The sequence below is a fragment of the Pelophylax lessonae genome (genome assembly GCF_965119305.1).
Source record: "Pelophylax lessonae genome assembly, chromosome: 11".
In the NCBI taxonomy this organism is placed as follows: Eukaryota; Metazoa; Chordata; class Amphibia; order Anura; family Ranidae; genus Pelophylax; species Pelophylax lessonae.
Genome location: NC_138778.1, coordinates 116,214,242 through 116,239,798, shown reverse-complemented (window position 1 = coordinate 116,239,798; position 25,557 = coordinate 116,214,242). Strand labels below are relative to the sequence as shown.

Sequence of the window (25,557 nt, the reverse complement as noted above, 5' to 3'; positions counted from 1 at the left end):
ATAAAGGCTGAGACAAAAAGCCCCAGCACAGAAACAGCTTGCTACTCCTGATAGCTAGACAATGAAACTGAGGTATGGATACAGGAAGCAGGAGGGTATTGACTGAGGGGACCACCCCCTGGGGGTGGGATATGATAAAAGCTTTAATATTGACATATTCTGTTGCCTAGCTACTCATACGGAGCAAAGGTCAATTACCCCATTGTGACGAATATGGAGAGGCGGCGACTGTCCGAGGACGTAAGAGAAATTTCGTTTGGGTACAGCGTTGCATGACCGCGCAATTGTCAGTTAAAATAGCACAGTGCCAAGTTGCAAAAAGTGGCCTGGACGTAAAGCAAGAAAATGTATCTATTCATTGATCATTTTTGCAACTTTTGTTCCTTGCCTAATGATCAGTAAAAGGTTTACGGCTGTGTTATGGCCATGTGAATGTAGCCTTAGGCCTCTTGCACAGGGACCTAATAATTAACGAACGTTTATACTCAGAATCTTGCTGACAGAAAGATCCTGAGTAAAATGTTTCGGAAAGACCTTGCCTATACACGTGCAAATGTGCGTATACGTATGCATGCGTACATTTTTTTCCTCTTCTTCTAGTTGCTAGTGTTGCAATATAAGCATGTATAACACGCGTATCCCCATAAATTACTGCACCTAAATTTTTTTTTTGTTTTGTTTTTTTTCTCGTCTCTGTGTTATGGATCTGCTGTCTGCATTGTTCCATAGACAATATTGTACATGTTTTCAGATCAGTAAAAAAAAAAAAAAAGAAATTTTGTTTTTTACTCCAATGTGCAAGAAGCCTAAATCTTTCATATGACTTGCAAAAGACTGACATCTGATTGGCTACTGTACGATCCTAAAATTATACAACACTACTGCTATCAGCATTATGTTTATGAAAGAATCCCATGTTTAATAAAATAATTTTTTCACACATGTGAATCCTTTCAGCTGAAACTTGCATAGTTATGCAAAGTAATTAAAAAATGTTTTTTTTTTTTTTTATAAGTTGCATTACCTGGTGACTAAAGCTGAGATTATGTCAGTGATGGTAGCATTGAGTTCGGCTAGAAGCTCCTCCACAGGACCAGGAATGGGAAGCTGTTGGCAAAGATGTTCCGCTCGCCTGATCTGTTGCCGATTTTGCCATATTATTTCTGCAAGCTTTTCACACCTGGTAAGAGAAGGTATGAAAGAGGTTGCAAACCATGAGAAAAAAAACAAAAAAACATGTAAGACGAAAGGGATAATGAGCTAGTATGCATCGTATACTAGGTAATTATGAAATACTTACCTTAGATGAAGCCCTCCAGCAGCGTCTGCACACCGCTGAAACAGCTGACATCTTCCCGCTGTTTCTTCTGGGTTCACAAGCTCCGGGGCGGTGAGTGTCCGGAGCCGCAGTGACATCACATTTACGGCACAGGCTATGAAGGTCTGACACGGTAAGCCCGACCTTCAGAGTGCATGTGCCGATGATGCCATTGGCTGCATGTACTCTGAATATCTCCTAAACTGTGCAAGTTTAGGATATATTCACAGTACATACAGGTAAGCCTAATTATAGACTTACCTGAAGGTACAGTTCAAAATTAAAACGTTACTTCCTCTTTAAATTACCAGCTGCAGGATAGCAAGTTTGAAATATAAATTCTTTAAATGGGCAACTAAGACTTCATTACACCCCATCCCCTTGCTGAATGGAACCAGAAAGTGCTTGCATGAAAAGGTCCTATGTTCTTCACAGGTGGCTTTTAACCACCTTCTGACCAACCTCTGATTTTCTAAGATGCAGCAAGCTGCTTCATGCTTTATAGTAGCCAGTGGTGTATCTATAGCAGTCACAAGGGTCGCGGTAGCGACCCGGCCCCGTGCTGCAGGGGTCCCGTGGAGGTCCCCTGTCCCGTTTGTCTACACCTGTGCTTTAGCCGGAGCCAGGGGCGGTCCTAGGTATGGATAACTGCTTGTCACTTGCTCACACTGTGTGGATACAGCTAGCACGAGGGTGTATAGGCGGGCAGGAGAGGTGGCATATAGGAGAAGCGATCTCCTCCATTCTCATCCTGGTTCATGCAGGGCTTTCAGTGGCTGCAGGGGCGGGATCAGTTCTACCATATGCCGCCCCACCGGACCTCCTATCCAGCCTGGTGCTAGCTGTATTTACGATGTTGACAAGTAGTCATCCGCACCTAGGACCGCCTCCCAGCTCTGCCCCCCCAACTCCGGCTTCAACCCCCGCTTCTTGTCTCAAGGCTTTTCCTGCTGCTGGGCAAGGTAGGAGAAATGCTCCCTGCCCTGAGGCCACTCACGCCTAGGTAGATACAAACACAATCCCTGCCACAGCAGAGTGTAAGGAAATGCACTGCCCAGCGAGTATAGTGTTTCAGGTGTCCTACTAACTGTCACTCTGCTCCCCCCCACCCCATACTGCCCTCCACTGTCCCCCTGCTATCATGCTGCCCCCACCTGGCACACTTTCCCCCTATTCTGCCCTCCACTGCCCCCCCTCCCATCATGCTGCCCCCCCCATACTGCCCCCTCCTGGCAAACTGTCCCTCAACACTTCCCGTCACACTGCCCCCCTTCTGTAACACTGTCCAGGTACCCTTTTTAGTTGGGGTGGCTACATTTGTTTTCTTGTTTAGACTTTCTTTTATTTTCCTCTGGTAATCTGGTCAGTAAGTCTGTTATTTTTCAACAGAACAAGCTCTCTCAGAGGTAGCAGTTAGAGGGATATGACAAACCATCTCCCACTGACGGGTGCTTACAATGATCAGCTTTTACAATTTATATATATATATATATATATATATATATATATTTATATATATATATATATACACACACATATACACAGTGCCTTGCAAAAGTATTCGACCCCCTTGAACTTTTTGACCTTTTGCCACATTTCAGGCTTCAAGATATAAAACTGTAATTTTTTGTGAAGAATCAACAAGTGGGACACGATCATGAAGTGGAATGAAATTTATTGGATATTTAAAACTTTTTTAACAAATAAAAAACTGAAACATTGGGCGTGCAAAATTATTCAGCCCCCTTAAGTTAATACTTTGTAGCGCCACCTTTTGCTGCGATTACAGCTGTAAGTTGCTTGGGGTATGTCTCTATCAGTTTTGCACATCGAGAGACTGAAATTTTTGCCCATTCCTCCTTGCAAAACAGCTCGAGCTCAGTGAGGTTGGATGGAGAGCGTTTGTGAACAGCAGTTTTCAGTTCTTTCCACAGATTCTCGATTGGATTCAGGTCTGGACTTTGACTTGGCCATTCTAACACCTGGATATGTTTATTTGTGAACCATTCCATTGTAGATTTTGCTTTATGTTTTGGATCATTGTCTTGTTGGAAGACAAATCGCCGGTCTTTTGCAGACTCCATCAGGTTTTCTTCCAGAATGGTCCTTTATTGGGCTCCATCCATCTTACCATCAATTTTAACCATCTTCCCTGTCCCTGCTGAAGAAAAGCAGGCCCAAACCATGATGCTGCCACCACCATGTTTGACAGTGGGGATGGTGTGTTCAGGGTGATGAGCTGTGTTGCTTTTACGCCAAACATAACGTTTTGCATTGTTGCCAAAAAGTTCGATTTTGGTTTCATCTGACCAGAGCACCTTCTTCCACATGTTTGGTGTGTCTCCCAGGTGGCTTGTGGCAAACTTTAAACTACATTTTTTATGGATAGCTTTAATAAATGGCTTTCTTCTTGCCACTCTTCTATAAAGGCCAGATTTGTGCAGTATACGACTGACTGTTGTCCCCAGGACAGAGTCTCCCACCTCAGCTGTAGATCTCTGCAGTTCATCCAGAGTGATCATGGGCCTCTTGGCTGCATCTCTGATCAGTCTTCTCCTTGTATGAGCTGAAAGTTTAGAGGGACGGCCAGGTCTTTGTAGATTTGCAGTGGTATGATACTCCTTCCATTTCAATATTATCGCTTGCACAGTGCTCCTTGGTATGTTTAAAGCTTGGGAAATCTTTTTGTATCCAAATCCGGCTTTAAACTTCTCCACAACAGTATCTCGGACCTGCCTGGTGTGTTCCTTGTTCTTCATGATGCTCTCTGCGCTTTAAACGGACCTCTGAGACTATCACAGTGCAGGTGAATTTATACGGAGACTTGATTACACACAGGTGGATTCTATTTATCATCATTAGTCATTTAGGTCAACATTGGATCATTCAGAGATCCTCACTGAACTTCTGGAGAGAGTTTGCTGCACTGAAAGTAAAGGGGCTGAATAATTTTGCACGCCCAATTTTTCAGTTTTTTATTTGTTAAAAAAGTTTGAAATATCCAATACATTTCGTTCCACTTCATGATTGTGTCCCACTTGTTGATTCTTCACAAAAAAATAGTTTTATATCTTTATGTTTGAAGCCTGAAATGTGGCAAAAGGTCGAAAAGTTTATGGGGGCCGAATACTTTCGCAAGGCACGGTATACAGTGGGTACGGAAAGTATTCAGACCCCCTTAAATTTTTCACTCTTTGTTATATTGCAGCCATTTGCTAAAATCATTTAGGTTCATTCTTCTTCCTCATGAATGTACGCATAGCACCCCATACTGACAGAAAAACACAGAATTGTTGACATTGTTGCAGATTTATTAAAAAAGAAAAACTGAAATATCACATGGTCCTAAGTATTCAGACCCTTTGCTCAGTATTTAGTAGAAGCCCCCTTTTGATCTAATACAGCCAGGAGTCTTTTTGGGAAAGATGCAACAAGTCTTACACACCTGGATTTGGGGATCCTCTGCCATTCCTCCTTGCAGATCCTCTCCAGTTCTGTCAGGTTGGATGGTAAACGTTGGTGGACAGCCATTTTAGGTCTCTCCAGAGATGCTCAATTGTGTTTAAGTCAGGGCTCTGGCTGGGCCATTCAAGAACAGTCACGGAGTTGTTGTGAAGCCACTCCGTTATTTTAGCTGTGTGCTTAGGGTCATTGTCTTGTTGGAAGGTAAACCTTCGGCGCAGTCTGAGGTCCAGAGCACTCTGGAGAAGGTTTTTGTCCAGGATATCCCTGTACTTTGCCGCATTCATCTTTCCCTTGATTGCAACCAGTCGTCCTGTCCCTGCAGCTGAAAAACACACCCACAGCATGATGCTGCCACCACCATGCTTCACTGTTGGGACTGTATTGGACAGGTGATGAGCAGTGCCTGGTTTTCTCCACACATACCGCTTAGAATTAAGGCCAAAAAGTTCTATTTTGGTCTCATCAGACCAGAGAATCTTATTTCTCACCATCTTGGAGTCCTTCAGGTGTTTTTTAGCAAACTCCATGCTGGCTTTCATGTGTCTTACACTGAGGAGAGGCTTCCGTCGGGCCACTCTGCCATAAAGCCCCGACTGGTGGAGGGCTGCAGTGATAGTTGACTTTCTACAACTTTCTCCCATCTCCTGACTGCATCTCTGGAGCTCAGCCACAGTGATCTTTGGGTTCTTCTTTACCTCTCTCACCAAGGCTCTTCTCCCCCGATAGCTCAGTTTGGCCGGACGGCCAGCTCTAGGAAGGGTTCTGGTCGTCCCAAACGTCTTCCATTTGAGGATTATGGAGGCCACTGTGCTCTTAGGAACCTTAAGTGCAGCAGAAATCTTTTTCTAACCTTGGCCAGATCTGTGCCTTGCCACAATTCTGTCTCTGAGCTCTTCAGGCAGTTCCTTTGACCTCATGATTCTCATTTGCTCTGACATGCATTGTGATCTGGAAGGTCTTATATAGACAGGTGTGTGGCTTTCCTAATCAAGTTCAATCAGTATAATCAAACACAGCTGGACTCAAATGAAGGTGTAGAACCATCTTAATGATGATCAGAAGAAATGGAAAGCACCTCAGTTAAATATATGAGTGTCACAGCAAAGGGTCTGAATACTTAGGACCATGTGATATTTCAGTTTTTCTTTTTTAATAAATCTGCAATAATGTCAACAATTCTGTGTTTTTCTGTCAGTATGGGGTGCTATGTGTACATTCATGAGGAAGAAGAATGAACCTAAATGATTTTAGCAAATGGCTGCAATATAACAAAGAGTGAAAAATTTAAGGGGGTCTGAATACTTTCCGTACCCACTGTATATATATATATATAACGGAATTTTTGTAAAATCTTACCTGTAAAATTCCTTTCTCTGAGTCCTCCGACAGTCGCCGCCCACTTCATATTCATCACCAATGGGGGGGTTATGTCCTTTATTCCGTAGGAGTAGCTAGGCAATAGAATATGTTAGTACAAAGACTTTTAACATATCCCACCCCCAGGGGGTGGTCCCCTCAGTACATAACCCTCCACTTCCTGTATCCAACTCAGTTTCAGTGGAATAGCAGTAGAGAGTACATCAAAACCCCAAAAGAGGGGCGGGGGCGGCGACTGTCGGAGGACTCAGAGAAAGGAATTTTACAGGTAAGATTTTACAAAAATTCCGTTTTCTCTTACGTCCTCCGACAGTCGCCGCCCACTTCATATTCATCACCAATGGGGATGTCCCAAAGCAGTGTAAACATGAGGGGTGGGAAGAACGCAGCCGCGCCCAAGGCAACGCCGTCTCCCCATCAGAGAAAGGAACCTTACCAAAGGAAGGAAACCAGTTGGGCATAAGAACAAAACACTCGCTCAACAGGAGCAAGAAAACCCAGGGAAAAAACAAATATCCCAAAAAGCCAAAGAACCCGTAACAAGGGCTCTAGGGAACTGCCGCACTAAGAACCTTGCGGCCAAAGGAAGCATCAGCCGATGCCTGAACATCTACTCTGTAGAATATCGTGAAAGTGTGTACGGTCGACCAAGTCGCCGCCTTACACACCTGGGCCACAGAGGCCCCATGACGACAGGCCCAAGACGTACTCAGAGATCTGGTAGAGTGCGCCTTCACAGGTACAGGGGGAACTTTCCCCTTCAAAGCATAGGCCTGATCAATGGTCTGTCTGATCCATTTGGCGTTTGTAGAAGCCGACGCCGCCATGCCCTTCCGAGGACCTTCCGGAAGGACAAACAAGGCATCCGACTTGCGAAATGACTCAGTCGATTTGAGATAGACTCTAATCGCCCGGACAACATCCAAGGAGTGAAGCAACACCTCCGTCGGACGCTTCGGCTTCGCGCAAAGCGAAGGTAGGACAATGTCCACATTGAGATGAAAGTCCGAAACCCTTTTTGGAAGAAAAGAAGGGTTAGGTCGCAAGACCACCTTGTCCAAATGCACAACCAGATACAGAGACTTGCAGGACAAGGCTGCCAGCCCCGACACTCGACGAGCCGAGGTGATAGCGACCTTCTTGGATAACAAAGACAGCGAGATCTCCCTGATCCTTTCAAAAGGAGCACGCTGCAATACTGATAGAACTAGATTCAAGTCCCAAGGGGGAAGAGGGTCCCTCCTAGGAGGGATCAGATGACGTACCCCCTGCACAAAAGTGCTAACCAAAGAATCAGATGCCACAGGCCGTTGAAAAAGAACGGCCAAAGCAGACACCTGACCCTTGATCGTGGCCAGCGCCAGACGCTGGTCAACACCCGTCTGAAGGAAGGGCAACACCCTAGACACCGAATAAGTGTCAGGAGAGAAACCCCTGGATTCGCACCAGGCAAAATACGCCTTCCAAGTACGGTAATAAACCTTCCCCGAGGAAGACTTCCTCGCATTTATTAAGGTGTGAATGACCTCAGGGGAAAGACCCCTGTTCTTCAGGACCTCGGTTTCAACAGCCAGGCCGTCAAAGCCAGCGACTGTAAAGCAGGATGGAAGATCGGTCCTTGCGACAGAAGATCTTCTCGAAGAGGCAGACGCCACGGGGCGTCGATTGCCAGATTTATGAGGTCTGCGTACCAGGACCGGCGAGGCCAGTCCGGTGCCACAAGAATCACCGTGGTCGGTTCCGCGAAGGAACCCGGACAGCAATTGAATCGGTGGGAACGCATACATCAGTTGGTACTGAAGCCACGGGGCAACCAACGCGTCCGACGCGTCTGCCCGAGGATCGCGCGTCCTTGCCATGAACCGTGGTACTGTGTTGTTCAGACGAGACGCGAGCAGGTCTACCTCCGGAAGACCCCACCTCGCGCACAACATCTGGAAGACAGCCGGGTGAAGGGACCATTCCCCCTGGTCCAGGGTCCGGCGGCTCAGATAAACCGCCTGCCAAATTTCCACCCCCGGAATGTGAACTGCCGATATTGCCGGGACATGCGTCTCTGCCCAATACAGAATCGCGGCCACTTCACGAGCCGCCCGGGCACTCCTGGTGCCCCCTCGGTGATTGATGTAAGCCACCGCCGTGGCATTGTCCGTCTGCACCCGAACCGGGTAGCCGTGAAGATTGTCCGTCCAACGACGAAGACAGAGGAGTATCGCTCGCAGTTCCAGAACGTTGATCGGAAGGGAGGATTCCTCCGTCGACCAAACACCCTGGGCGGACAGAACGCCCAGAACACCACCCCAGCCAGACAGGCTGGCGTCCGTGGTGATCACCGACCATGAAAGGGGACGAAAAGACTTGCCCCCCGATACTGAGGGGGATTGAAGCCACCACAGAAGATCCCTTCTGGTCTGAGAACTCAATGACATCTAGAGATCCAGAGACTGCGGACGCCCGTCCCACTTGGACAATATCTCCGCTTGGAGATCCCGTGTGTGAAACTGGGCGAAGGGAATCGCCTCGAAAGCCGAGACCATCAATCCCAGACACCGCATGCACGTCCGAATGGACGGAGATGGAACGTCCCTGAGGGACCTGACTGCCTCCTGAAGAGCTGCGAGTTTTTCTTCCGGCAGGAAGACCTTCGCCTGGACAGAGTCCAGAATCATACCCAGGTAAGAAATCCGAACCTATGGGCACAATGTCGACTTTGGAAAGTTGATCGTCCAACCAAACTCCTGCAGAGTCTGCAACGTGATGGACAGATCCTTCTCCAGACTCTGGCTGGTCGCAGACCGAACCAGAATATTGTCCAGATACCCCAGAACCGAAATGCCCTGGGCCCTCAACAAAGCCAGAACCGGTGCCAACACTTTGGTGAACACCCTCGGAGCCGAGACCAAAAGGCAACGCCACAAATTGGTAATGATCTTCCGCTATGGCGAATCGAAGGCACCTCTGGTGACCCTCGAAAATTGGGATGTGAAGATACGCATCCTTCAAGTCGATGGAAGCCATGAACTCCCCCGGAACCAGGGCAGCCACCACCGACCGCAGGGATTCCATGCGGAACTTGCGCACCCGCACAAAGTGGTTCAGCGCCTTCAAGTCCAGAATCGGACGCACCTTGCCCTCCTTCCTGGGCACGGTGAGCAGATTGGAATAGAACCCTCGAAATCTGTCCCGATGAGGCACCGGGACCACCACTCCCTGAGCCCTCAGGTTCTGCACCGCTAGATGCAGGTCCCGCAAAAGCTCCGGGGATAACAGAAGACTTGAGGGAAAAAAACCTGCTCTCCGGCCGAGAGAGAAACTCGATCTAGTAGCCAGATCGAACGATTTCCTGTGAATTGGGTGAGGGCGCCCCTTCAGGCCGCACTGTTGTGGGCCGCAGAACCGGATTGGCCGGACTTTTGCTTACCTGCCCACGGCTACTGGCGGGAGCCTTGACCCATGGACGGCTGCCCCAAAGTGTGACCGAAAGGCACGAAAGGACCCCTGAGGGGGCCGAAAGAAGGCATTCTTTTTTCCAGGAGCCGTCTTAGTCTTGTGGGATTGAGGTAAGAGCGTGCTCTTACCCCCCGTGACCCCTTTAATTAGGGCATCCAGGGATTCGCCAAAAAGGCGAGAACCATCAAAAGGCAGATTGGCCAAGGTCTTACGTGAAGATTGATCCACAGACCAACACTTCAACCAAACCAGGCGGCGAGATAACACCGCCACACTGTGTACACGTGCAGCCAACGGAACCATATCCAGGTCCGCATCACACAAATACATGACACCCTGGTGGATTTTATCCACCATATCCAAAGTCGCCTGGGGGGCAGAATCAGCCACCAGGACACGCCTAAGCACCTGCGTCCAGCTCGCGACCGCCTGGGCCGCCATAAGTGAAGCAAATAAAGCTTTCAACATAGAACCCACAATAGAACAGGAACGACGGGCAAGGGACTCCATCCTCTTGTCCGTGGCATCCCGGAAAACACCGGGGTGTCTTCAGCAGGAATCGCAGTGGACTTGTTCAAAACTGCTAACGCATGGTCCACCGGATGGGGGACACACCAACGCCCATCAGTAGCAGGCGTAAAAGGGTAGTGCAGCTTAAACCTACTTGGTACAGCAAAAGGTTTGCGTATATTACGCCATCGTTCTTTCACAGCGCGCTGAAAATCATCAGTGCATGGAAACATCTGCGATGATTTGCGCCTTTTCTGCGTCCCACAAGCCGCCAAGGCAGCTGGAGGACATGCGTCCTCCTCCAAACGCAGAGTTTGCTTGATAGAAGCAACCAATTTGAATGCAAGCTCTTCAGACGAGCCAGGGGGAGAATTATCAACCCCCTCTACCTCAGCCTCCATTTCTGACCCTATAAGGTCCAGGGAGGAACGAGACCCCGATAAGGAGATCTCTGCCACAGCAGCCCCAGTACCATCACCCTCTGAATCAGAGGAAATTGAAACTCTGGGCCTTTTAGAGGATTGAGCAGCCACCAGCATTTGCACCTGAGTCGCAAGGCTAGCCACAATCGCAGCCAAATCCCCCCCGGGGGGGGGGGGGGGAAACCGCAGTCCCCTGGCTTCCCACTAAATTGGCAGGAAACTAGCATTCCTGAGAATCCATGCCCCTGTAGTAGCAAAAATAAATGGGTGACCGCCCCTTTAAGAGAGCGTAGCCCACTCACACTAAGCACCCCACACAAGGGACCCCCACAGGGACAAGTATACCAAGGTAGGATACAGGGAATAGAGAGAAATGAACCTGTAGAGATCGGTGCTGCTGCTGCTGCCTGCGGTGCTCCTGAAGGAAAGGAAGTGCTGGCATACAGGGCGCTCTATTAAAGCCTATGGAGGCTACAAGAAAATGGCCGCCATGCATGTAAAACATGCGGCCGGAGCGATCGCAGCCAAAATGGCGCCGTTTTGGCGCCGAAACCGCCGCTCCCACACCCCATGAGGGTGAAGTAAAACACACCATCTGCCCAAAAAAGGAACATGGTAAACCGCCACAGCGGCGCTGTAATGTGCCCCAAGCATGAGAAACTCAAGCCCCACAGCACACAGCCGTTCACACAGACAGAAAACTGACACAGAGTGCAGCCAGCCCCCCCTCCTGCAGCCCACAGCATGCAATGTGAGAGATAGGGAAAACGTAATAGTGTGAACATAGGGCAAGGTACACAGTCCCAGACTGACACCCCCCAGACAGACAGGTCCCCACATAAATGCACTTACCTCTTACATGGCGTGGGGGACCCGCACAGGCGAACAAACCGCTGCACATGAGGCAGGGAGAGTCGCATCCAGGACGCATCAGAAGGTGGGTTGAGAAACCGCACAGCGTCCGGTGAGGTAGCCACCTCACCTAGCATCCCTGCACGGAACAGGGATGGGTCGTTCAGATAACTCAGGAGCGATACCTGACTGAACGCTCGATGGCGGGCTGAGAAGCCACTGACCCACAGCCTGCTACCAGGGGGGTCAGCCCGAGACGCAGCCCGCATGATCCTCTTCTTCCAAAGAACTAACTAACGCTGGTAAAATAACAGCTAACAAGAAAGAGAGAAAAAACTCAAATAAAATCCAAAGAAAGGAAAGAGAGCTGAGACAAGGTGCCCCAGCACAGAAACTTCCAGCTACTCCTGACAGCTAGACAAATGAAACTGAGTTGGATACAGGAAGTGGAGGGTTATGTACTGAGGGGACCACCCCCTGGGGGTGGGATATGTTAAAAGTCTTTGTACTAACATATTCTATTGCCTAGCTACTCCTACGGAATAAAGGACATAACCCCCCCATTGGTGATGAATATGAAGTGGGCAGCGACTGTCGGAGGACGTAAGAGAAATATATATTTTTTTTTTATGTAAATCCTTAATCCTAAAAGGAAAAAAAAAAATATTTTTACTGTAACTGATTATAAAGTGTTCACTGGAGTTTGGCTTCAGTTTGTCAGTGTATTTAAATCTGCTACTAACTTTAACACTCCCCCCCCTTCTGAAGGTACCCCCTTTGCTCCCTCACCCAGATTGTGGCACTCTAATACAGAAGGTGTTACTGTGTGTGGCAGGTTTGGCGGGAGGATGGTGGTGGAGAACGGGGAGCTGCAAAATGCACCTTTGCCTTTGTAGACAAAAATCCCTGCACTGGCCCTGTATCCAGGTTACTTGTTTTCTGTGTGTTCCCTGGTCCCCCCCCCCCTCCCCTTCAGTGCTACCGGCATCCCCTCTCCCTCTGATATCTCAGCAAAGCCTCCCAATGGGGCTCCTAAATTTTTTTAAAAACAATAAAAAAATTAAAATCTTCTGGCCCGACCACTGACCATGTCCACTGCCATACTGACCTTTTCACCGCCCTACTGACCATCTGACCATGTCCACCGCCCTACTGACCATCTGACCATGTCCACCGCCCTACTGACCATGTCCACCGCCCTACTGACCATCTGACCATGTCCACCGCCCTACTGACCATCTGACCATGTCCACCGCCCTACTGACCATCTGACCATGTCCACCGCCCTACTGACCATGTCCACCGCCCTACTGACCATGTTCACCGCCCTACTCACCATGTCCACCGCCCTACTGATCACGTCCACCGCCCTACTGATCACGTCCACCGCCCTACTGATCACGTCCACCGCCCTACTGATCACGTCCACCGCCCTACTGATCACGTCCACCGCCCTACTGATCACGTCCACCGCCCTACTGATCACGTCCACCGCCCTACTGATCACGTCCACCGCCCCACTGATCACGTCCACCGCCCCACTGATCACGTCCACCGCCCCACTGACCACGTCCACCGCCCCACTGACCACGTCCACCGCCCTACTGACCACGTCCTCCGCCCTACTGGCCACGTCCTCCGCCCTACTGGCCACGTCCTCCGCCCTACTGGCCACGTCCTCCGCCCTACTGACCACGTCCTCCGCCCTACTGACCACGTTCTCCGCCCTACTGACCACGTCCTCCGCCCTACTGACCACGTCCTCCGCCCTACTGACCACGTCCTCCGCCCTACTGACCACGTCCTCCGCCCTACTGACCACGTCCTCTGCCCTACTGACCACGTCCTCCTGATCACGTCCACCGCCCTACTGATCACGTCCACCGCCCTACTGATCACGTCCACCGCCCTACTGATCACGTCCACCGCCCTACTGATCACGTCCACCGCCCTACTGATCACGTCTTTTAAAAGTAGCCATAGTCCCAGCAGTTACTACCACTTGTGGTAGAGAATTCCACAATCTTGTAGCCCTTACTGTAAAATAACCCCCTGCGTAGCCTAAGGTTAAATCTTTTCTCCTCGAATCAATATTGGCCAGCCAGTCGTGTGAGGGGTCGAACCAAGTTTCTGTTATTCCCACAAGGTCTATGTCCTCCTCATGTACTAACAGTTCCAGCTCATCCAATTTATTAGCTAGGCTCCTGGCATTTGCATATACCCCTTTATTTTCAAAAGTTTAAATTACAAACTGTTTTTTTAATCATTATATATTGACACTATTGTCTCAAATAAGCTGACCATGTGAAAAAAACATCTGGAGCTACGGACTTATTCCATTTATCCTAAGCAAACAAAATTTCAGTTGGTCATTAAAACAAATTAATAAATAAATGTTTTCACACAAAGTTAGATTACAGGTTCAAAAAATCTTTGTGCATCCCTAAACTTTGAACATGCTCTCAGAGTCAAATCTGTAATATTTTCCAAATTACAAAACAAAAGATTAATTGGTTTGAAACCCCCTTTAAGAATGAAATTTGCTGGACCAGGCTAAGGAAATGCCACAAATTCAGATCCAAGCAGTAGGAGGCGACAGACAGGTGTGTAAAAAACCATGACAAACTGACTGATGGTAACATTGCTACTTTTGGAACCTTGAATCACCACCTACCAAGTCTGTAATAGATCTAAACTTCCTTCGGGAGGTCCACCATTTCCTGCCAATTGTTGCCGTCTCTTCCACTGGATCAACTCGTCATCCAAAATAATTGTTTGCTGCTTGCGTAGAAGTTGGAGAGTCTTTTGGTGCTTCTCTGACAGATCCTGCATAGGCAGCATTGTAAGATAAAATTGAAAATATGTTGGAAAAGGTAGCAAGGCCAAATTCAAAACCATGGGCTACAGTGATATGGCAGATAAGACAGTGAGAACGCTGTTGCTTTGTCACTATTATAATTTAGCTTTTTGTTGCCTGAGAGCATTGTATATACACAGTACCAATGTCCATAGGCATATAACTCTTTGTAGCCACTAAACCAGGGGTCCTCAAACTTTTTAAACAGGGTGCCAGTTCACGGTCCCTCAGACACTGTTGGGGGCCGGACTATAGTTTGGAAAACACTATAAACAAATTCAATGCAGAGAGACCAGCGTGCTGTGCCCCCTTTCAATGCAGAGAGATTAGCGTGCCCCCTTTCAATGCAGAGAGACCAGCGTGCCCCCTTCAATGCAGAGAGACCAGCGTGCCCCCTTTCAATGCAGAGAGACCAGCGTGCCCCCTTTCAATGCAGAGAGACCAGCGTGCCCCCTTTCAATGCAGAGAGACCAGCGTGCCCCCATTCAATGCAGAGAGACCAGTGTGCCCCCATTCAATGCAGAGAGACCAGCGTGCCCCCATTCAATGCAGAGAGACCAGTGTGCCCCCATTAAATGCAGAGAGACCAGCGTGCCCCCATTCAATGCAGAGAGACCAGCATGTCTCCTTCAATGCAGAGAGACCAGCGTGCCCCCTTTCAATGCAGAGAGACCAGCGTGCCTCCTTTCAATGCAGAGAGACCAGCGTGCCCCCTTTCAATGCAGAGAGACCAGCGTGCCCCCTTTCAATGCAGAGAGACCAGCGTGCCCCCATTCAATGCAGAGAGACCAGCGTGCCCCCATTCAATGCAGAGAGACCAGCGTGCCATGCCCCCATTCAATGCAGAGAGACCAGCGTGCCCCTATTCAATGCAGAGAGACCAGCGTGCCGTGCCCCCTTCAATGCAGAGAGACCAGTCAGTGCCCTTACCTGCAGCGGCTTCTCCTCAGTCCCCCGTGTCTCCTCGAGTCCTCCCGCCTCCTCCTCGGCCAATGGCATGGGTTTGCCTTTCGGCCAATCAGGAAGTGGGTCTCGGACCCACTTCTTGATTGGCCAGGAGGAGGATCCGTGTGACAATAGCGAATTTCATTCGCTATTGTCACACAAATGGGTGGGCTAGGGCGCAGTGCTCTGCACCCCGGGTCCACCCTTTTCTGAAGCCTATTAGAGCCTCTGGCTCTAATTAGGTGATTCAGGAAAAAAAAAAACAACATGAATAATACATCCTGGCAGGCGGGCCGGGCTCAGGACCCTGGCGGGCCGCAGTTTGAGGACCCCTGCACTAAACTTACCTATTTTACATGTATTTTAACCACTTTTAATCTGTGTGCAAACTCTCTGGTCTCTGCCTCATCATGAGCTGTTCTGTAGCTATAAAAGTCAGGATCATGGAATAACCAATGGTCAGTGAGAGTTCATAGACCAGCACCAGGCAGGTACAATAAATTTCTCTAATAAGCAACTCTGTGAGGCCACTGAATAAACATAAGAAATTAAATAATTTGTCAACTTTATACACTTAGTTAAAAAAAAAAAAAAAGTTGATGCCTCTTTCATGGCAACTAATACAAGGAACCCACTAAATTCAAGGCCTTATACTGTATTTCAATTACTAAATAATTTAAAAGAAGCCAAGGTAAATCTTTTTGTAATTTAGAGAAATTTTTAAAAATGTCACCAAGCAAGAAAAATATATATTATTTTTTTTTTATGCAAAAAAAAAAAAAACTCTGCAAAAGGATAAGCTAATTTTTGAACCAAAACTGAAGCAGCAGTACAAAGCGCAATGTTGGCATTCAAACTGCAGTAAGACGTCACAACCAAACCTATGTATACTGTACGTAAAGAAGAACTAAACTGTGGAGGCTATGCCCAAAAAGACAGGCAGAGGGGCAAAGGACTAGTCACCAGTGTTGCCTGTGGTCTCCAAACAGACTGTTCCCCAATGACTGACTTTCTATGCCTTACATTGCACTGTGTCTGTGTGGAGGAAGCACACTTGGGAGAGGCAGGGTTTTGCATCCTTTAGTCAGAGCCTTCAGCAAGGAGAACAGTGAGCAGCACAGTACTGACTTAATCAAATTTCACTCCAAAGTTCATGAGACTAGAAATCAGAGGCAGCAGGGCATTTGACTAGATTCACAATTCTGCAAGTGCAGGACTACATGTGAATCTCACGCTTCCGTTTTCCGGCACCAAAAACGCATTGCTGTTAGCAGACGCGTGCCATTAATTCTTTGAGCACAATTGAAAAAGGTGCAGGGACTTTTTCCCTGCATTTTTCATAGGTACAGCAGCCCATTCAGATGCATCTGAAGTGCATGTTGTTTTGTTAGTTGAGTTACTAGAGGCAAATCTTAACATTTTAAGTTCAGGTACAGGTTAAAGTGTCAATAAACCTAAAAAGTTACATGAATATAGTCATTAAAACAGCTTTTCCCAAAGTCTGGTTGGCAATCATCAAAACTTACGCTATGTCTAATCATCTCCTGTAAGGTTACAGTTCACAACAATCCTGTTCTATCTACACTCTATCAGTGTTATCTCTGAGTTTTACCTAAGATTCTTAACACCTTAAAGTGGAACTACGATGCGTCTCCATGCTATCTTGCTGAGAAATCACAAAAAAAAAAAAAAAAAAAAAAAAAAAAAAAAAAGGTAAAACAAGGAAGTATGATATACTTCCTAACTACTAATGCTAGCAGCATAAGGACTACAAATAGTCAATGTTGATTCTTCTTTCTACTGCCTCAAGTTGTGGTAAGGATCCCTTTACTTCACAAACAAGGCTCTCTGATGAATGTCTGAATGTTATCAAGACTCTGCTCTAGCAAAAATGAGCACCAGAACACACTGATGCTACCTGTAGTGCTTGATAACAGTTACAAAATGTACATACTGCCCATTGTGATAGTAACACGACACCAAAAGAAGCACAGTCATTTAAACCAAGGAAGAAAAGTGACCTATTCTTTATTCTTTAGATGTAATTAGATTTAGCAGCCTGAAAAACCAACAATAGAATAAATACATGACTGCCACTAGTAACTCAATTAACAAAGCAACCTACACTTCAGAGTAGATAGACATGATGACGGAAATGTTAAAATGATGTCAGCTTTAGAACATACCAATCTGTATTGTTGAAGAGTCTGGGCCTCTCTCTGAAGCCAGTTTTCTAAGGAAGCTTGTCGCTGCTGTAATGTAGCTTCACGAGGCATACGTTCCTGGGGGGTTAGCTGGGTCAACTGGGTAAACTGAGCTGAGAAAAGAAAACAGAAGCAAGTCACACACTGTCACTTATAGAAACAAAGTGTCATATTAAACCAAAAACCACAAGCTACAACTGAATATACAGTACATATTAGAAAATCATTTAAGTTCGCGGACATCCTCAAGGAAGAAGGGGAGGTTTATTGGATTTTAGGCTGTCATGTAATCTCGCCATGAAGTTCCACCTAATGGTTCCATCAGCTCATCTGCCATAAAAGATATTTGCAAATAACAGAAAGTATGTATCCTACGATGTATTCAGTAGTCATTCCCTTTTCATTGTAGAAAATAATAGTTTCTCAACAGCTGCATGTCTTAAGGGTACAGTCAGAAAACCTATAGCATCTGCACACATAGCTAATGAGAACCAGGGTAGACCATTTGGTGGCACCACCCATGTAATAAAAAATTATCCAGCAGTCAATTGTAGAGAAACTGCTCCTTTACATCAAAGCTTTAATGGAAAACCAATCAGCCACAAAAAATTTAGGACAAAGATGTCCCTTTTCTCCAGGTGACATTGTCAGATACATCTGTGTGTGTTGGTCATGTAGTCATGCATGGGAAGGGCTATAACAGCTTGCCAGTTTCTGTGTGATTGCACATAAACCAACTGACTTTTTGTTAAACAGTGTCGTATACAAAAAACCTGCCTGGGAGGCAATACAGGGCATAGTGTAAACCTTCTACACTGCCAGCAACATAAATTCTAACCTTTTTATGGACTCAGGCAAGCGTCAAAAAGCTACTGTATCATGTGAACATGGTGGCCAGAATATTACAGTGGCTAAGTGATTCGAACACATGAGTTGTCGTTAGGAGCGCCTTCTTAAATTGACAGCCCTAATCTGTGTACCACATGAGCACATACTGTAGCCAGACTGTGGGAGCCAGAACTATTGTTGGTTGGTAGGGGATCAAATACTTATTTTACTCACTGAACTGCAACTCGAATTACAACATTTGTATCATGTGTTTTTTCTGGGTTTTCTGCCGTCTTAATCATTTAAAATACACCTATGATAACAATTATAGACCGTTCATTTCTTTGTAAGTGGGCAAACTTACAAAATCTACAGGGGATCAAATAATTATTTTCGCCACTGTGTATGTATACACACATATATATATATTATTTTCCATTCGCCATCAAGCTTCCTGATGGCCAGCTGTTTCCTGTAGTTCTCCTTGCAAGGCAAGTTATACATGCTGGCACATTCTTGTCTCCTTTTTTGTGACTTTTTTTAAAACAAAATTTTAAATTGAATTGAGTTTCAAATACAAATACACTTCAGCAGTCTTATTACAACCATTACCCAAACCTCAACCCCCCCCCCCCCCCCACCGCTCCCAATTTCCTTCCCACTTCCCCTACCAATCAGTAAAACTCATCTATTACACCACCCCCCCTTTCTTCTTAACTACTTGCCGACCGCCGCAAGTAGATATACTGCGGCGGTCAGCCCCGGGCAGGCAAAGTGACGTATATATACGTCACTAGCCTGTGACCGGTTTGTGAGCCAATAGCGTGCGAGCGCGCGCCTGCTGAGGCGCGCGTCCCCCGCGGCTCGTTCACGGAGGAGTCCGCGCGTGTGACCGGCGGACCCGATGTCCGCCGGTCACACTACGATCGTCGGTAGAGCGGGAGAAAGGCGGGTGGCTTATGTAAACAAGCCGCCTGTCATTCTCCCTGTGTAAAAATGGAGATTAGACGGTTCTCCTATGTAAAACCTGTTGATCTCTGTTTTTACAATAGGAGACATGTCCCAATACAGTTAGAAACACGCCCCTAGGACACACCTAACCCCTCCCTCTCCAATACAGTTAACCCCTTCCCTGCCAGTGTCATTTTTACAGTAACAGTGCATATTTTTAGCACTGATTACTGCAGTAATGTCACTGGTAACCCCAAAAGTGTCAAAAATGTCAGTCAAGGGTCCAATCTGTCTGCCGCAATGTCGCAGTCCCGCAAAAAAAAAAATCGCAGATCGCCGCCATTACTTGTTAAAAAAAAAACACCAAAAATGACAAAAATCTTTGCCTTTGTTAGTAAACGCGATAACTTTTGCGCAAACCAAGCAAAATACGCTTTTTGTGATTTTTTTTACCAAACATATGTAGCATAAAACAAATTGGCCGAAAACTTAAAAAAATTTTGATCTTTACATTTTTTTGGGGGAATTTCATATAAAAAAATGTGAAATATATTGTTATTTTTGCAAAATTTACGCTCTTTTTTTGTTTAAAGCGCATGATCACTAATCGCACAGGTGATCAATTACCACCAAAAGAAAGCTCTGTTTGTGGGAAAAAAAGGACGTGAAATTCGTTTAGGTACAGCGTCGCACGACCGCGCAATTGTCCGTTAAAGTCACGCAGTAAAAAATCGCAAAAAACCCCCTGGTCGGAATGGGGGTGAAATCTTCCGGGGCTTAAGTGGTTAATCTTCTTATGTTCCCCCCTCGTACTCTAGTCCGTCCAAATTTCTAAATATTTACTCGTCTTCTTAAACTCTGCCCACTTAACCCATTTTTTTGAGAAATTCTCTGTCCGATCTTCCTCTCTGCTTCCCAGGTACTCCATATTGTAGATATACTCAGGTCTTTTACACCAATCTCTAATTGTATGGCTTTCAGGTTCTAGCCATTTTTTTTGGAATTGCCCCCTTTGCTGCTTTTAATAAGTTAAGGACAATGATGCTTTTATAATGTTTTTTTGATTTACCAGTTTTATGAAATAGACAAACCCACCCATCATCAGTAATATGTACTCCTGTGATTTCCCCGATGTAATGTTGCACCTTCTGCCAATAATCGTGGATTTTAGGGCAGTCCCACCAGATGTGGGCCATTGTGCCCAACATGCCACAGCCCTTCCAACATAGAGGGGACCTTTCAGGTTGACATTTTTGCACATTTTTTTTTACGGGTGTTATATACCATCTCGATAGACATGTATAGTTCATTTCAATGGTATTTATATTGACCGCATAATCATGGGCAGATTTCAACAATACATTTACTTCTTGTTCTTTCATGTTCCTAACTCCTTTTCCCATGTCTCTATGAATGTAGGTCTCCACAGACCCACCATTTCTGTTAGCATTTTGTATATCTGGGATATGATACGTTTAACTTTTGTATGTGGGTTACATAGTTTTTCCACTAGGTTCAGGTCCTTCCCAGATCTAATCGGTTGTGGTAGAGAGCCCACAAAGGGCTTTAACTGAGAGTACCTCCATTAATTCAGAGACATGTTTTCCCCACTAGTTTTAAGCTTGTGATATGATCTTCATGTGTTATATATTTAACTGTGTATTTTTGATCCAATTGCTAAACTGTCTCATTCCCAGGTGCGAAGTATCTTGTGCCGGTGTTCCGTGAGAATTACCTACCCGTGAGAAAAACCTACCTCTCGTCACTTCCGGTGCACGGCACTGTATGTAATGCGGCGGTTACATTAAAATAACTGTGCTGCAATATGACTCATCTCCGCTCCTGTCCCGGTCACTTCCCTGCTATCGGCAAGTAAATATAAAAGCGGCGGCGGGTGTATGAAAACATACATCACGGAGCCGAGAGCCGCTTTTATATTTACTTGTCGAGAGCAGGGAAGTGACCGGGACAGGAGCAGAGATGACTCATAGTGCTGCACAGCTGTTTTATGTAACCGCCGCGCGGGTAGGTTTTGTTCACGGTACACCGACATATTTCCATACTAGTGCGCATGCGCACTAGTCAGCTCCTCTGTTCTTCCATCAGGTATCCGGAGCTCTGAGCATGCGCACTGCTGCGCTGCTCAGCTGTTCCTGGCCGGAAGTGACGAGGGTAGGTTTTTCTCACGGGGTAGGTAATTCTCACGTTACACCGTCCAGTGTCCCATATTTTATATACTACTCTAGTCCTATTGTGTGTAAAGTCATGTGCGTCCCTATATTTTGCTGGAATCCAAATTTTTATTTTTTTTTAAACTGTGTGCCGCTTATTGTGGATTCTATGTTGACCCATATTTTATCAGAATTTATTTTTGTCCAGTCTATCATTCGTGATACTATAACTGCATTATAGTATCTTTTAATTTCTGGTGCCACTAACTCCCCCTGTGTTTTCTCTTTACTAAGTGTCATGTACTGTATTCCTGACTTCTTTCCCTGCCAGATGAACTTTAAAATCAATGTTTTAATGGTTTTAAAATATATGTCTGTGGAATATCTATTGGCAACATTTGGAATTTGTATTGGATTTTGGGTAATATTACCATATTGACCATATTTATTCATCCCAGCCATGATAAGGGGGTTGCATTGAAAGTTTTTTAATGTCTACTTTTATCTCTTTTAGCAAAGGGATATAGTTGGTATGAAATAAACGAACGATTAAGGTAGATTTATCCCTAGGTATTTTAACTCTGCTTTTGCCCATGTAAATGGGAATTACTTCTGCAGGGCTATTTCTTCACGCTTACTTCACCCGATATTCAGAATTTCATATTTTTTTGGGTTGATCTTAAGATTTGATAGTCCCCCATATTTTTAAACTCTTTTATTACATTTGGTCGAGTTATTTTAGGGTTAGAAATATAAAACAGGACGTCGTCGGCATATGCTGCTACTTTATGTTCTTCAGGTTCCACCTTTACTCACCCCTGTGTCTACGTTGTTTCGAATGGAAGACAATAATGGATCCAATGACAGGGGCGAAAGTGGACACCCCTGTCTTGTCCCATTGAACATTCCAAAAGGAAGCAAAAGGTTTCCGTTAACTTTGTCGGGGTCCTATATAGGGTTCAAATCCAATAATTCATCCTAGGGCCAATACCTAGATCTTCCAATGTTTCTAACATAAACCCCCAGTCTACACTGACAAATGCTTTTTCAGCATCCATTGACAGTCAGGGGCTTTAAGCCTTCTAGCCTTTTTGTAATAAGAGTAACGTTCTTATCCCGTTATCTTTCCCTTCTCTGCCCAGTATGAAACTTGTTTGATCCGCATGGATCTATTTTGGCATCAGCTCTTTCAATCTTTTTGCGTAAAGTTTTATGTCAGAGTTTAATAACGCATTTGGCCTGTAGCTAGAACATAAGGTAGTGCCTTTCCCTTCTTTTGGTATTACCATTATAAATGCTTGCAATGATTCTGCTCTCATTTCCTTTCCTTCTCCAAGCCCGTTCAAGTATGTACATAATTTTGGTACTCATATTGCCTTAAACGTCCTATATTAACAAGTGGTAAACCCATCGGGTCCTGGACTCTTCACTATTGCTGAGTTTGTTAATGCAACCCCTATCTCTCTCCTGTGAGATTGGTATCTCAAAGGGCTTGCAGTTGTTCTATTGTTATTCTAGGTAGTTATGCCTCCTTTATATATGCTTGCATGTTTTGTTTTCTCTTTTGTTCATCTTCATGTGAACCCATTTGCCTCACTTTATATAAAGCACCATGGTAGCTGTGGAATGCATTAGCTATTTCTGTTGCTGAATATACCATTTCTCCCTCTATTATTTTTTTCAATAGTGTTTATCAATTTTTGATTCTTTAGTGTTCTTGCTAAATGTTTCCCTGGCTTATTTCCTCAATTATATATTATCTCTGGCAACTCTGTTAAAGACTGTCTTGTCTCTTCTTCCATTTGCTCTTTTAATTTGTCCCTTTTTATTACTAGGGCTTGTTGTGTCTCCACTTCTACACTTTTTTTGTGCTTTTGTTCTGGCTCATGTATTTATGTTATTAGTCTATATTACTAGCTCTTTCCCTTTTCTTCTTAGAGCCTATTGATATCAATATGCCCCTGATGTATGCCTTATGAGCTTCTCACACTGTCGCATCTGATATGTCTGGGGTTTCCTTGCGCTTAAAGTATTGATCCAATTATTTTCCTATATTTTCCCTTAGTGCTACATCTTGTGTCAGTTCTTCATTAAGTCTCCAAATATTTGTGGTCCTATCAGTCTTATTTTCGTGATTACTGGAGCATGATCTGAAAATGTCATAATTCCAATTGAGGTGCTGACGACTGATTCAAACATTCTATCTATTGTAATCATAATGTAGTCTAGTCTTGAGTACATCCTGTGCACAGGGGAGTGGAATGAGTAGTCCCTTTCCCTGGGGTGTTGAGTTCTCCATACATCTACCATCTGAAAGTGAAACAATTTATTTTTCACTGCCCTGAGTAAGTGACTTCCAGTTGCCTGTGCACGAGATGTACAGTCCAAGTGTGGGTCCTTCCAAAGGTAAAGTCTCCTGCCAGGATCAGTATACCCTTTTTAAACTGCATCAACTTTTTTAATATTCTTTTCAAAAGACCCCCTCGGGTTTTTGTTTGGGCAGTTTACGTTTGCCACCGTGCATTCCATTTCCTGCAATTGTCTCTTCAAGAATATATATCATCCCTCTGGGTCAACCAAGCTATCTTCTAAAGAAAACCTAACATCCCTTGCCATGCTAATTGCTACTCCCTTTGCTCTTTTAGATGGGGAGTCTCCATAAAACCATTTAGGGTAATATTTTTCGTACAATTTCACATTTGTATCATGTGTTACATGTGTCTCCTGTAGAAATATTATAATAGCAGAGTAACGTTGGAGTTCTTCTAAATCCTTGGGCCTTTTATTTGGCAAATTTACATTATATGTTACAAAGTTTAGGGTATTCATGTTGTTTCTAATTCTCCTCCCCCCTCGTGTACTCTACCTCCTTTTTCCTCCGCTTTCAATCTGCATCGAGTGCCGAGACAGGCCCTTTTCTTTAAGAGTATACGAGTAGGCTTGGACCTGGGGTTTGTCAGGACTATTGTAAGAAAAAGGCATATTTTTCATATTGCATGTGAAGAATTAAGAACTGAATGAACCCAGAGACAAGGTTCAAATCGAGGCCTTCACCAGAAATTCCTCAAGTAGACGTCATGTTTCTGTTTCCTTTGCCCTTTTTGAAGAGTGGTAAGCTGTTGTTGACTAACCCTTGGGATAACAAACTATATTCTATGGTCATTGAATATATTTGAAGAACCGCGTATATAATATCCTGACAATGAAATTGCTGATTCCAGGCGAAGGCCACCGTGGGGGAGTTTTACATACAAGGACAACTCCGCACGAGTCATCACAGGGACAGTTGTAAAATGGGTTACCTAACAGACCATTGTCTCAGTTTCTGAGAAGGTAAACAGAGAAACCATCAGCAGAAAGCTTTTATATTTTCTGGTCATCAACTTATACCTACTCAAACAGTATTTTTAAACAAATTCAATATGATCATAAGCATCTACAACCTCCTTGTTCCATCATATACCAAGAGGGGATGTGGAAATTATGGTTATATGGACAATCCTCATATGAAAATTATATTAGATTGGTTATATAGTAGTATATGAGGATTAGATTACATTACATATTTTAGATCCTATAACATGTCATGATTACATTATTTACTAATAATAATTCTCCAGTAGATAATCTGAGTGAATATATCACGTGTCATACAGTTATAGTTACAGGTTATTGTGTATCAATCTAGATAATAAACAGGTAAATCAATTTTTCTTAACCAAGATATATATATATATATATACAGTATCAGTATGCATACTCATTAAACGGCGTAACCAGAACTGAACCTTTCAAAGATATATAACAGAAATATCAGATGGCCATGCCTGCACCATGAGAATATGGACATATTTCTATTTTTTTTTTTACTACAAATAAATGCAGTAATTTATATCAAATATTTTTGCTCCCTGACATACATGGTGGTTAGAAGAGGTATTTGCATAATTACACAATCAGTTAATGGTTATCTACCCCAACCAATGGGAAGAAGATCCACCTTCTGGGTTCGGCTTATTATAATTTTTATGGCCTTTTTGTACTAATACAGTATATAGGAAAACCCAGACAAGGCATAGGGACACATGCACATTCACACACATTGACATTCACACCCCCATTAAGGACGCCAGACACAAACTCCTCCTTAACCAGCCACCATTTTGGGAAAGGCATCTAAGGAACTCTGGTAATGACCATTGTGAGC

The 25,557-nt window shown here is 45.1% G+C and overlaps 1 protein-coding gene across 2 annotated transcripts in view; it reads right to left on the bottom strand.

Moving 5' to 3' along the window:
• The window catches only part of LOC309566332 (signal transducer and activator of transcription 5B), a 517,032-nt gene that overhangs the window by 93,029 nt on the left and 398,446 nt on the right, over positions 1 to 25,557 (bottom strand). For both annotated transcript variants that reach the window (XM_082271444.1, XM_082271445.1), the window contains 3 exons: positions 17,383 to 17,513; positions 14,069 to 14,220; positions 1,025 to 1,180 (listed from right to left, as the gene is read on the bottom strand). In XM_082271444.1, the coding sequence (XP_082127570.1) occupies positions 1,025 to 1,180; positions 14,069 to 14,220; positions 17,383 to 17,513 (439 nt within the window). The remainder of the gene's footprint in view (positions 1 to 1,024; positions 1,181 to 14,068; positions 14,221 to 17,382; positions 17,514 to 25,557) is intronic.